We start from the raw sequence: 12,467 nt of genomic DNA on the forward strand, positions 1-12,467 counted from the left end.
CAAGGACTTTCACTAAAGCTGATTATTCTCCATAATGTGGGTTAGCCTCAAGCAATCAGTGAAGACCTTAACAGAAAGACTGACTTCCCTGGAAGAGGATTTTTTTTTCTTTTTAAGACTATTTTTAAGTAATCTCTACACCCAACGTGGGGCTCAAATTTACAATCCCAAAATCGAGTCGCATGCATACTGTACTGACTGAGCCAGCCAGGGACCCCCCGAAGAGGAAATTCTGCCAACACACAGCTTTGGACTGGAAGAGCAATTCTTCCCTGGGTCTCCAGCCTTCAGCACTACCCCTATCACATTTTGGACCTGTCATACCTCCACCACCACACGAGCTAATTCCTTAAAACAAATCTGTCTATATACGTAACCAGTTGGTTGTTTCTCTGGAGAACCCAAATACAGAAACTAAACAGTTGTCTGGCCTCTACTACTCAATATACTTATGCACTAAGACCCAGCTAGCTGAAACCTTTTTATGATGGGGCAATTTGTGCTCCTCTCCCAGGACAGGCAAGTGTTTTTTTCTCCATTCACGTAAAATCCTCAAATACTTTAACTGAGGAAGACAAATCTAATAAATCAGATGTTTTCTACCTAGACCTTGCTGCTAATGGTAACATTTGATTCATGATATATTTTACTTCAGAAAAAAAATCATTTAAGACTTGCCAGAAACTAAAATGTTTTTATATAGCTTACTGAATCCGAAACAAGATAGGTTCTATTCCCATTTCCTCCAAGAAAACAAGGACAGCTAGGTTTGTAATTTATTAGCAGAGATTTGAACCAAGAATTTGAAATCATTTTATGAACACTGAACTCCTGTTTTCATCTTCCCAAAGGTAGAAAGCCTTAATGTTCCATAAACACAGGATGACATCTGATGCATCAATGGATAATCAAAAAAAAAAGACATGCAAGTACAGGGAATAAGCTGGGCAGTCATAAAAATTTAATTATATATCCATATTTTAGTAGTTATCGCATGGTTATCGAAGACTGTCAAGATAGGCCCGGTCACACAAACTGAGAGAAAAAGAGTTGTTTTTTTTTTTCTTAAGGTTCCAGCAAATCAGGAGTTTAACATTAGGAGTACACAGGAAATCTAATGTTATGGTGAAGACTAATTTAGGCAGTGGTTTTGTTCTATGAAAGGATGTAGAACCACCCAGAGCAACTTTTCAAGAATCCGGAGACTTTCTTGTAACTATTCTAGTTTTTAAATATTGGTTTAAAAACTACAACTCCCCTAATCACCAAAAAGTCTAGCACTCAAACGGACCACCAGTTTACCACCTCTGCTTTACAGCGTTCTTCTAACATCAGTGTGGTATTCCCAAAGTGACCAAACTAGGACTAAAACATTCAGCAACTACCTTTTTTCCTGCCCCAATACAAAGCCCTAGGAACTAAGTCATTACACTTTCTGTAGCTAGCAGTATTTCACTATACATAATATAAATTTGATTCAGATACAATTACTAATCAGAGCCATCTTTTAGTCCATTTCTACTAAAATTCCAGAATAAACTTGTAATATTTCCATATTCTGACTTACATGCTATTTCATTTCATATATTCTACTTTTATTTAGTCTAAACAAGACTAGTATTGGTCAACAGCAAATTTATCAAGGCAAAATTTTAGTTTTAGATCACAGATCTGGAGGGAAAAAAAAAGCTCTTGGACTTCACTGTATACACTACTGGTTTTCATGATTAATTATCACTTATGAAGAAAAACAATTTCACTGCTTCAAAGTAAGGAAAACTGAAAGTACACTTCCTTTCAATTAAAAAAATTACTATGGGACAACAAAGTCAAGTTTGCATTTTTAATTACATAAATTACCAACAAGGTCCTGACCTAGTAATCAAAAATTAAATAAAACCTCAAAATCTAAAAACAAGAAACAGGCTCAATCACACACTAATTTGACCAAACAAACAAATCCTGGAATATTTCCCAAATAAAACAGTAAGCACAACTATTACATTCCATGTTTCAAAGAGGCATTAAGGAGTCATGCCATAAGTTTATTTACAAACATATTGAGTATGTTGAAAACAAGAGTTTGATCCATTTTTGAAAGAGACTGCACCTCTTAAAATGTTCCTTTTCACATCTGCAAATAAAGACAAAAAGTTATTGGCATTTAAAATGTCTCATTCATTAAAAAGAAATCATATAGTTTCATTAACATACTGTTTATCAGTTTATGATGGTACATCAGAAAGCGTTTACAGGATCATGACTTTATTCATACTGATTTGCTTCATCATATGCACCAAAGTCTTTCCATTGTGGATCGCTTGGGTAAATTATTTCCCTTATTTTTAAGACAAAGTCTTTTCTTCCTAAAGGTATTTTTGGAATTTATCCTAATCAGCCCACAGAGCTCCCCGTAATGTTGCTTTGAGGAAAATTCTGATTACAATTAAGCCAAATACATCTTTTCTTCTCACACAAAGTATCTGCTAACCTTCCAACACACAAGATTGGTTTCAGCATATACAACGTATACTGCCCTCAAGACAGTCTAACCAGAACTCTATCTGGTTAGGAGTGTGAACTCTGGAACAAGACTGGGTATAAATTCTGGTCCACCATCACTAGCTATGGGATATTGGGCAACTTAACATCTTTTTGTCTTAGATTGGGTCAAGTCTCCCACCTCACAGGCTTGCTAGGTAACGAAATGAGATTATCAATGTGAAGTGTGCCTGACAAACAGTAGTATCCAATAAAAACTGGCTTTCAGACAAAGAAACATCTGTTTATAGGTTTATCAACCTGTCTCCACCAATGCCACATCTACACTAACTTCAGGAATCAGCCCTACACACTGTGTGATTGGGGGTGGGGGAGGGGAGGAAGAAAGAAATTAAGAGAAAACATTGCTTTGGAAAGATTAGAAATCCATTAATTACCTGTTTGATGAATTAATTAAAACATCCTTATTTCTTAAGCAGCTGATGTCTTACTATAAAAAAAGGTGCAGCAAATCCAGATCCCAAGTACAAAGTCATCATAAGTAGTAATCGCCACTTGTTTTCCACTGAAAATGGCAAATTCTGTTGGTGGAAAAAAAGCAAGCAACAAAAATGGAACTTCAAAATCATCTGATTTTATAGATTATGTAAGTACACAGGGGATACTAGGTAATTTTTTTTTACATAATCAGGTTATGCAGGCCATATATCATACCATCTCTTTAAACATTATGTTTTACATCCCATGATCTTCATCACACGTAACACTATATGGTGAAAAGTAACTGGCTTTACTGAGCACCAGGCTGTGGTCTTAGTAAGTCAGGTGTAACACAGTGCTAAGTTTTATTTTAGAAAATCGAAAAATTTTATTCTCCAAGGGAGTTATAAATAGAATGCACTGCTGTAGTTTACGATCTTAGAAACTAGCCACCTAATAAAGCACACGGCAATGTTAACTGCATTACGAAGTTTGACTTTTTCACAACCAAGAAGCCCTACCACGTAAACCTTTTCTCAGCCCTTTACTACTAGGCCTCGGCCACTGGAGTACTTACTACTAATTACTCGATTTAATCTATTTATACCTGAAGCTAAACCCAACCTCAACTGAAGAGGTTTAATACTTCTTATTCAGTCAACTAGTTAGAGAAGACTCGAACCACAGCTTTAGGCCTCACATCCTCACTTGTTTCCAACGACCTTCACTCCGAGTCCGGTGACCTCTAGTTCAGCTTTAAGCCACAAATATCTGCAGCCTTGGCCTCAAGGACCCTCCAGATCTTGGAGGGCGCAGAGGGGAGCACTAGGGCGAGGTAGGGCCCACGGCTCTTCCTACTCATTCCTTTCCACAGCGACGTTGCGCAGCCAGGGTCCTGAGCTTTGGCCCTGGTTCCAGGGGGAACTGAAATGCTACTCGACGACCCAGCTCACATCTTCGGCTTCCCATCTCCCTCTCCACGGTCCACAGGAGGCCTGGGAGTACAGCTAGTCGCAGCCAAGTGTCCCCTCCCCCAACAAAGCTGGGCCCTTTACACACTAACCTTCCCTGGGCCTTCCTCATAGTGGCTCCTACGGACCACAGAGGTTGTGAACCTCCGGATGCTCTGTCCCAACATGGCGCTGTTGGAAGTTCTGCGAAACGGCCAGAGCCCTAAAACCGTAGAAATGGCAGCACCACCCAAACCACCTCTTCTCACGACCTTGTCCCTCGGCGTGTAAGAGCCGAAAGGGAAGATGGGATATGGGGAGCGACCGCGGAAAGTGAGACAAGATGGAGGGGCTCGAGGATTGTGGGAATTGTAGTTTAGAACGTCACACAGCCTTGTCGACTCTGAAGGGTTATGGGAAATGTAGTCTGACCGGCGACCTGGACAGTGGAGGGGGCAGCGAGGGGAGCGGTGGCGGGGGGTGTGTGTTGGCGGTCCGGAAGAACAAGAACCTACCGCGTTTCTTACCCACAGTGGTTTATTCAAACCTGAATTCTTGTCAGGATTTTTGGGACCGGATTCCAGAACGATTTTACTGAATTTAGTGATGCAGTTTCACCGAGTTTATGAAACACAGAAATAAGCCTTTCCCTTTTCTTTTTTGGCGATCCTCTCTATCTGTAATTTGCAGTACTCTGCCAGCGCTGAGAGAGACGTATGCTGTGATCTTATCCGAGGAAACAAAGCATAAACGCAACTAACCAAAAAATAAGCAGTACAAAGGATGTCAGAAAACCGAGTTGAAGTGCTAAGGGAAGGATTCCTGAAAATATAGGTCACTGAATAGATTAGAATTAGAGACAGGGCAGAGCAAACTCAAGGCTGGTATGGGTATGACATATTCGACTGTGAAAGAGAAAAGCAGTCTCTTACATCCGGAGTTAGCCTGGACTGGGAATTGGTGTTGTGTATGTAAACAATTTCACAGAACATCAGCTCAGACAAAGTTACTCTCTGTCAGGGATGGATCAAGAAAAGAGTGAGATCGGGTGTCTGGGTGGCTCAGTCATTAAGCGTCTGCCTTCATCTCAGGTCATGATCCCGGGGTCCTGATCCTGGGGTTCTGGGATCGAGCCCCACATCAGGCTCTCTGTTCTGCAGGAAGCCTGCTTCTCCCTCTCCCACTCCCGCCTGCTTGTGTTCCCTCTCTCACTGTGTCTCTCTCTGTCAAATAAATAAATAAAATCTTTTAAAAAAAATAAATATAAAAAAAGAGTAAGATCACTCCTTTATCATCTCTGAACATAGACAAAACATGAACATTGTCAAGTAACAAAAGTGACCAAATATCACCATATCCAGTCTGAGTTCTGCCTCTTTACCAATTACCACCTTAACCTTGGATTAGTCTTTCTTCCAAGTGAAATTTAGAAAATAGACAAAGTAACAGAAAACAAGCCCAAATCTTGTAAGTGTTGACATCTTTTTTGCTGAGATGCCCATGGTTCCTCACGGTATTTGGTCTCCCTTAACGCAGTGAGTAATAAGCCCAGCTTGTTTAATTATAAGTGTGTTCCTAGTGATCTTTGACTAGTGGGAATTAGGAAGAAACCAGTGATACATAAGGCTGGGAAAGTGGTATTAGATTGTGAAGGGCCCTGCTAACTTTATTACTCATCTGTGGGAGAGCATATATTGCCTCAGATGGGCTCATTTATACAGCAGCAGTAAACAAAGTCCTGCTTTGAAAACTGGGTATATATGCTTTAATCTTATTTAGCTTTTGAAAGAGAAAAGTCATGCTTCTCCATCTCCAACCCACTTTAAAAAATTTAAAAGTTTCATTTCTACAAGTAACTTCTGATTAAGTAGAGATGCATGTAATGCGTTATAGTTGGTGCTCTCCTCCTAATAGGCGATACACGACATTAAGTTTTCTTAAATGTCTCTCAAGGCTTTTATGTATTGGATTTTGATTTAACTATAACTGGGAAACCTTTTCACATTTAGTATTTCTGGATTGTCCTTTTCAGTCTAATGTAAATAATATTTTTGCAAGATTGCAGGGTTCTCGTCTCACAGAGTCAAAGAATGAATCTCGTGGACACAAAAGGGTGACCGGAAGTGAAAGTTTATTAAGTGAAGGTGAGAACAGAAAGGAAAGTGAAAGCTCTCTAGAGTGAGAGGAGTCCCGAATGGGTTGCCACTGAGGGATTTTGGGGCCAGTCTTTTATTGAAAACGTGACCCGGAAGCTTGTTGCCTTAAGATTCTTGTGCCATCTTGGTTTGAACAGGGACTGTTGATAACACCACACCCTTAATAACTTACTTCTTTGGTCTGGTCATTTTCTGTGATTATAATGTAGCCACCAAAGAAAAATACTCCCTAACATCCAGGGCCAGGTGGTCTGGTCTATTCCTTTATCTCTTGTTCACTCTGTCTTAGTGCTTCTGCCGGCAGGAATAGTTTCAGAGCCTAGTCAGCAAACCACCCCCCCACCCCCCAATGTCTCCTTGCCTAAACCTTAACTCTTTCCTTACTCAATATCCCCTGTATATTTGGTTCATTGTAACTTCTAGTTCACATTATTTGAGTCTCCTCTGTGTATCTGGCTTTCAGCTAACTCCAAAGGGAAGGCCAGGATAGAGTCTAGCATATGACCTCAGAACTGTCAGTCCCCCCATGGGCCCTGTGACAAATTAAAGATAGCTGCAAATCCTTTTATCAAGATACAGAGTTTGTGCCTTCTCTCGCCAAATGTAGGTGGACTCTGACTGTTTTGAGCAAGAGAATTTGTTATAAGTGATGCTGTGCCAGTGTCCTGCCCATGTCTTAAACTGGCAGCTGCCTTTCCTGTCTTTTGGAACATTTGCCCTTGGAACCCTGAGTATTCATGTAAGAAGTTTGCCTACTCTGCTGGAGAGGCTTCCTGGAGAGTCCCCAGGAGTCCACCAAAAGGAGGTGGAGGTCAGCTCAGGTGTCAGGCATGTGAGTGAAGCTATCTTGGACCCCCCAGCTCAGTCCAGCTGCCAGCTGAATATCAGGGAGTGGCCCCAGTCAATGCTACTCAGAGTCCGGGAAGCAGAGTGGTTCCCCTTGATGGTGATGTAGCAGTTGGCATAATTCGGGGAGTGCTAATATCCTCAGAAATGCACTCTACAGCTTTCTGATGCTCCTGATAACTTAGAAGGTAAATAGGAATGTGACTGAAAGTTGATGAGAAGAGAACCTGGATGGCTCAGTAGGTTAAGCATCGACCTGGGCTCAGGTTATGATCTCATGGTCCTGGGATCAAGCCCCGCGAAAGAAAAGAAAGTTGCAGAGATCCCTTATTCCTTCCATGATTACTCACCTTTTTATTAATGGCTAGATACCACCCGCAGAACACATTCTTGATAATTATTTAAAAGTGTTGTTGTCATAAAGCAAACTGAGTACTAGGGAAAATTTCATATTCGTTTCCGTATTATTTTTCTTTCTTTTTTTTTTTTAAGATTTTATTTATTTATTCATGAGAGACAGAGAGAGAAAGAGAGAGGCAGAGGGAGAAGCAGGCTCCCAAAGAGCAGAGAGCCTGATGCGGGACTCGATCCCAGGACCCTGGGATCATGACCTGAGCCGAAGGCAGATGCTTAACCATCTGAGCCACCCAGGCACCCCATATTATTTTTCTTAATTGCTAATTAGTAACTAATTAATAAATTAGTTAAATAACTAACATACCCTGAGTTTAGGAGTTTTAAACTAATCTCAATCTCTTGAAATTCACTATGGAGCGAAGAAAAAGTTCGAAGAAATTTGGCAATCTTCCATTTTTGAACAGGTATTGTGGTAAATTGAAGATGGCCACAATATCTTTGTAACTCTTCCCTTTGAGAGGTGGGATCTAAGTCCCCTCCTCTTGACCTTAGTGACCTGCTTGACCAATAGAATGCAACAGAATAACCTGAGTCTTCTGAGTCTGGCTTATCAAAAGCCTTGCAGTTTCCATTCAGGCAACTTGGAATGTTTTCTTGAGAGAAGTCAGCCACCATATAAGAAGTCTAACTACCCCGAGAGTACCAGGACTATAAGGGAGCCCAAGCTAACCATTTAGAGAAGCCACATGAGGGAAAGGCGGGGAAGATGAGGAGAAAAAATAGGCCACATCAGCCCCTAGCTCTTCTTGCCATATCTCAGCCTGAGCACCGGATATATGAGTAAAGAAGCCTTCAGGTGACTCCAGCTATGGTCGTGATTTGCCTACAGTTTTATGAGTTACATTAAACAAGGATTACCCAGCTGAACCCATCGTCCGCCAGAACTATAAGAGAAAATAATAAATGATTGTTTTAAGCTGCTAAATTTTGGGGTAGTTTGTTATACAGGAGTACAAACCTGGAACTGGTATCATGCAGTGTCTTAAACATGTAGCCTAACAATCTAAATCCGGTCATAATAGTTGGCAAGAAAAATGTGAATCATCCTAGAGAAACTTTTGATTCAGTATGATACTCTTCTGCTCTAAAATGAATTTCAAGAGAAATGAGACATTTCACATATTGGTACAAAATAGAAAACATCTTTAGGGACATGGAGTTTACTCCAAAGTTATATTTTAAAAATAAAATCCAATTATTTTAAGTAGTGAGTAGGGTGTATATCATAGAGTGAGCAGTGTACTTTCTAAGCCCACAGGAGTCTTTGGAGACTGAAATTACATTATATAGAACAGTATTTCTAAAAATTAAAGTACAATATTTGTCATTTCTCTCAATAGCTACTATATAGGATTTTAAGAACTAGGTTAGAGTTTATTTAGAAATAGCTTGTTTAGTGAAGAAATTATGTTTCTGTCCTACATTGAAAAACTCAAGTTAATATGTTTCTTTTGTTCTTAAGTTTTTAGAATTTCTCATACTGCAGAATTAAAGTCAGAACTCTGTGTTAGCTTTTATTGGAAATTTTACATTTGTAGGGGGAAAAAAAAACACCTGGTTTTAGGAAAAGACAAAATGTAATTCCACTGTGGCAATGAGGGTTGGAAAATATTCTGCCAACCTTCTGAATGATTTAGTGATGACCAACTGGATGAAAAAGTTCTGCCAAAAAAATGCTTACTTGATTGAGCTGTATATTTTACTCTTCCTTTTGTTTCATTACTTTTGAATACCATTTTTTTCCTTAAAAGTATTTCATGTTTCTTATTCCAATTTTATTGTAGGTTTAAAAACGGTTCATTTTTTGGATAGATTCACTCACAGTGAGTAAGGGACAGCCGAGGCTAGGTAGGAAGGAACAGGTAGGGGGCGACGTGACTAGGGTCACGCAGTGGGCTATGCAACCAGGCTCCCTGAAATCCCAGATGTGGAGAAATGTTATAGACAAATCCACCTTGTTTGTTCTAAATAGACAAGACATTTTCATATTTACAAATCCACCTTGTTTGTCTTAAATGTTATAGACAAGATATTTACCAAGTTCTCTGGTCAGTTTTCTGTAAAACACCGACCATAAAAGCCCTCAATGGCAACCCTTTTGGTACCCCTCTCACTCTAGAGAGCTCCTTTTCTTTCCTTTCTGTTCTCACCTTCACTTAATAAACTTTCACTTCACCCTTTTGTCGGCGCGATTCATTCTTTGACTCTGTGAGACAAGAACCCTGCAACCCTTCAACGTAATATAATTGTCATTGAGAATCGCCAAGTATAGGTAGATACATTTTTACAAGATAAATACAGAAACTAACACTTCTTAATTTGAAAATCACTGATTGTAGTTATATTTATGTTCAATCTCTATCCTGACTTAACTTGCAATGGAACTTGTTATTATTGCTTTGAACAGGTTTCTTTAAATTCCCCATGGCATCTCCTGGTTGTTCCTATAACTAGGATACTAAGTGATTAAATAGTTTTATTTACTTATTTTAGGGAAATATAATTTAAATGAGGAAGGGGATTTTGAAAATCAATTTGGTGCATCATTCTAAAAAGAAATCCTTTTTTTGTTAGAGTAGAAGAAAATAGACAAGATACATGACAGTAGAACCAACTTTGTTGTATTACATGTGATAATTGTGAAGAATTGTGCAAATAAGGACCATCTGGAAATCTTGATTTATAACCAGGCCCATTACTGCTGATCAATGCATATAAGCTGCTGCTCTATTTTGACCATTCAGGTGAGATTGCAGGTATCAGATCAAAGTCACTCTGTTCCTCTAGACAAGGGGCTGGCAACTATATGGTTAATACAGTCCATCAAGATGTGTCTGTTTATGCTGTAAGAATTTTTGTATTTGGCTTTTTTTTTTTTTTTTTTAGATTTTATTTATTTATTTGCCACAGAGAGAGACAGTGAGAGAGGGAACACAACCAGGGGGAGTGGGAGAGGGAGAAGCAGGTTTCCCGCGGAGCAGAGAGCCCGATGTGGGGCTCGATCCCAGGACCCTGGGATCATGACCCGAGCTGAAGGCAGACGCTTAACCATCTGAGCTACCCAGGCTCCCTTTGTATTTGGCTTTTCAGTTTGAACTTACAATTAAGAAAAATGTGTATTTCTTGAGGATATTTATGCAGTTTGAATAAACTGTTCCCGAACTCACCAAGCAGTTCTTTTAAACATTTCAACTAATTATAAAATTATTATACAAAGTGGGTTAGGCTTAATTTCCAGTTCTCTTCACATCTCTCAATTTAAGTTAGACCCTCACTGAACAGCATTCTAAAACTGTATCATTGAATGTGAGTTGTGCTCAGTATCTTCTTACCACTCTGTACTAAGGGATTTTAGACTTATGAATCTCATTGCAGGGTTTACTGTGGAGATTTTTTTTTTCCTTTGAGGATGTGTCTCAATATATTTCACATTGTCATTTTTATGAGGACCCACAGGACAAATTTTTCTCTGGTCTTAGAACTAGAATAAACATGCTTCTCCTGGGTAGCTGATTTGCTTTTGCCTTATGAGTACTGGGAATAACAGACTTCATTGTAATTTTCTCCTTACACTGGTTCCTAGGATGCTTAGAGCCAAATGTGTGACCCACCTTTAGGGAAGACAATGGATCTATTATGCTTACTTCACTCCCGGCTCCATCTTCTTTCCTAAATTTATTTTCCCTTGTTTCACTTTCCTCCCCAATTTTAAATTTATTTTATCTTGTTATATAGTATGTGTCTTTGTTCTATACCTCAAATGTCTTCTGGAATAATATCAGCATGTAAATAAACTAATCATAAATTTTTCTCACATACCAAGTTGTTATAGTATTACTTACTCTCTCAGTTTTTCTCTTCTGTGCTTTATGCAGCCTGGGCTAGATAAGGTAATTAAAGCTAGCTAACATAACAAATGATCCCAAAATTTTAATGGCTTAATACAATTTTTTTTTTTCTCACTATATGACAGTCTGAATCAAATGTTCAGCATGTGATCTTCCACATGGTAATTCAAGTGTCATCATCCTCTTGTGCTCCACTCAGTCCTCTGGATTGACCCTGCCTGCCACCATGCTAAGAAAGAGAAAGTAGAGACTCCACAGGGTTGTTCAGTAGGTGGCATGCACTGCTTGTACCCAAATGCTATTATCTGAATCAATCATGTGCTACCATCTAGATGCAGGAAGTCTGAGGAGTTGAGATGTCTGTGTGTCCTAGAGGAAATCAGAAATGGTTTGGTTGAGCACATAGCATCCCCTCTCCAGAGACCTGATTTCTTGCTGAAATCCTATAGAATGCCTCTGTAAGAATTCAATTTCCACGGGTTATATATACTCTTGGAACTTTGCTAAACTGGTTGTAAATTGTCATAATTGTTCTATAATTTCTTGTTCTTGCACATTTCCCCAGAGTTGCACACTCCAGGCAATATATTATCACTCAGAATCAGACTGACAGGGATTCAAATTCATAGTCTACCCTAATCATTTAGCTCTGGGCGAGCTGCATGACCTTTTCTCATCTTTCAAATGGGGCAATAATGTTACCTACTTTAGAGGGCTACAAGAAGGGTTAATTGAAATATTTGCTGCTTCAAAGTGTTGTATTAGCAAATTCCCTGTGACTCTCCATATGTTACTTTTTAATTAACTTTCTCAATGGCTTGAAGTATATAGGTCTGAAATACAAAGAAGTTAATGCTCTACTAGAATGTAAGCTCTCTGAGGGCAGCGAGTTTTGTTTTTTTTCTTATCCCTTATGTATCCATCCTAAGACTCCTCCATAGAGACACTCCTTGAAATGTTGGTGAAAACAGTGGACAAATTATGTGGCAGTTTCAATTTAAATACAAATACTTTGTTTGAGTGTGAGATTATGATTTAAAACCCACATTATTGAGACCTTAGTAATGTGCAATAAAACATGTCAATTTTGAGCAGACTGTTCAATGAGTTTGACAACTGTATACACTTGTTAACCAAAGCCACAATTAAGATATAGAACATTTCAATCACTCATAATTTACTTTTAGCAACATAATAATACTTTAAGAGGATTGACTTGATAATTGCCTCTGAGCATCCTAACCTTTGATGCCTGGATATTCTTAATT

The 12,467-nt window shown here is 39.1% G+C and overlaps 1 protein-coding gene and 1 non-coding gene across 2 annotated transcripts; both read right to left on the reverse strand.

Moving 5' to 3' along the window:
- Positions 1–764: 764 nt before the first annotated feature.
- On the reverse strand, positions 765–4,252 carry LOC116632264 (cytochrome c oxidase subunit 7C, mitochondrial). The gene is made up of 3 exons (XM_032404038.1): positions 4,046–4,252; positions 2,940–3,083; positions 765–2,134 (listed from the first exon to the last, which is right to left on the reverse strand). Exons 1-2 carry the CDS (start codon positions 4,118–4,120, stop codon positions 2,967–2,969), a joined length of 192 nt encoding a protein of 63 aa, XP_032259929.1. The 5' UTR covers positions 4,121–4,252; the 3' UTR covers positions 765–2,134; positions 2,940–2,966.
- On the reverse strand, positions 2,235–2,297 carry LOC116632505. Its single transcript, XR_004299442.1, has one exon. It is a non-coding gene; the product is annotated as a small nucleolar RNA Z39 (small nucleolar RNA).
- Positions 4,253–12,467: the final 8,215 nt, after the last annotated feature.

This window comes from Phoca vitulina, unplaced genomic scaffold (genome assembly GCF_004348235.1).
Source record: "Phoca vitulina isolate PV1807 unplaced genomic scaffold, GSC_HSeal_1.0 scaffold6, whole genome shotgun sequence".
In the NCBI taxonomy this organism is placed as follows: domain Eukaryota; kingdom Metazoa; phylum Chordata; class Mammalia; order Carnivora; family Phocidae; genus Phoca; species Phoca vitulina.

Bases quoted from the DNA above. Each gene is read 5' to 3' on its own strand.
- LOC116632264 (XM_032404038.1), bottom strand. From the start codon at position 4,120: ATGTTGGGACAGAGCATCCGGAGGTTCACAACCTCTGTGGTCCGTAGG. The intron at 3,084-4,045 runs GTTAGTGTGTAA...TTCCACCAACAG, and splicing joins ATGAGGAAGGCCCAGGGAAG to AATTTGCCATTTTCAGTGGA.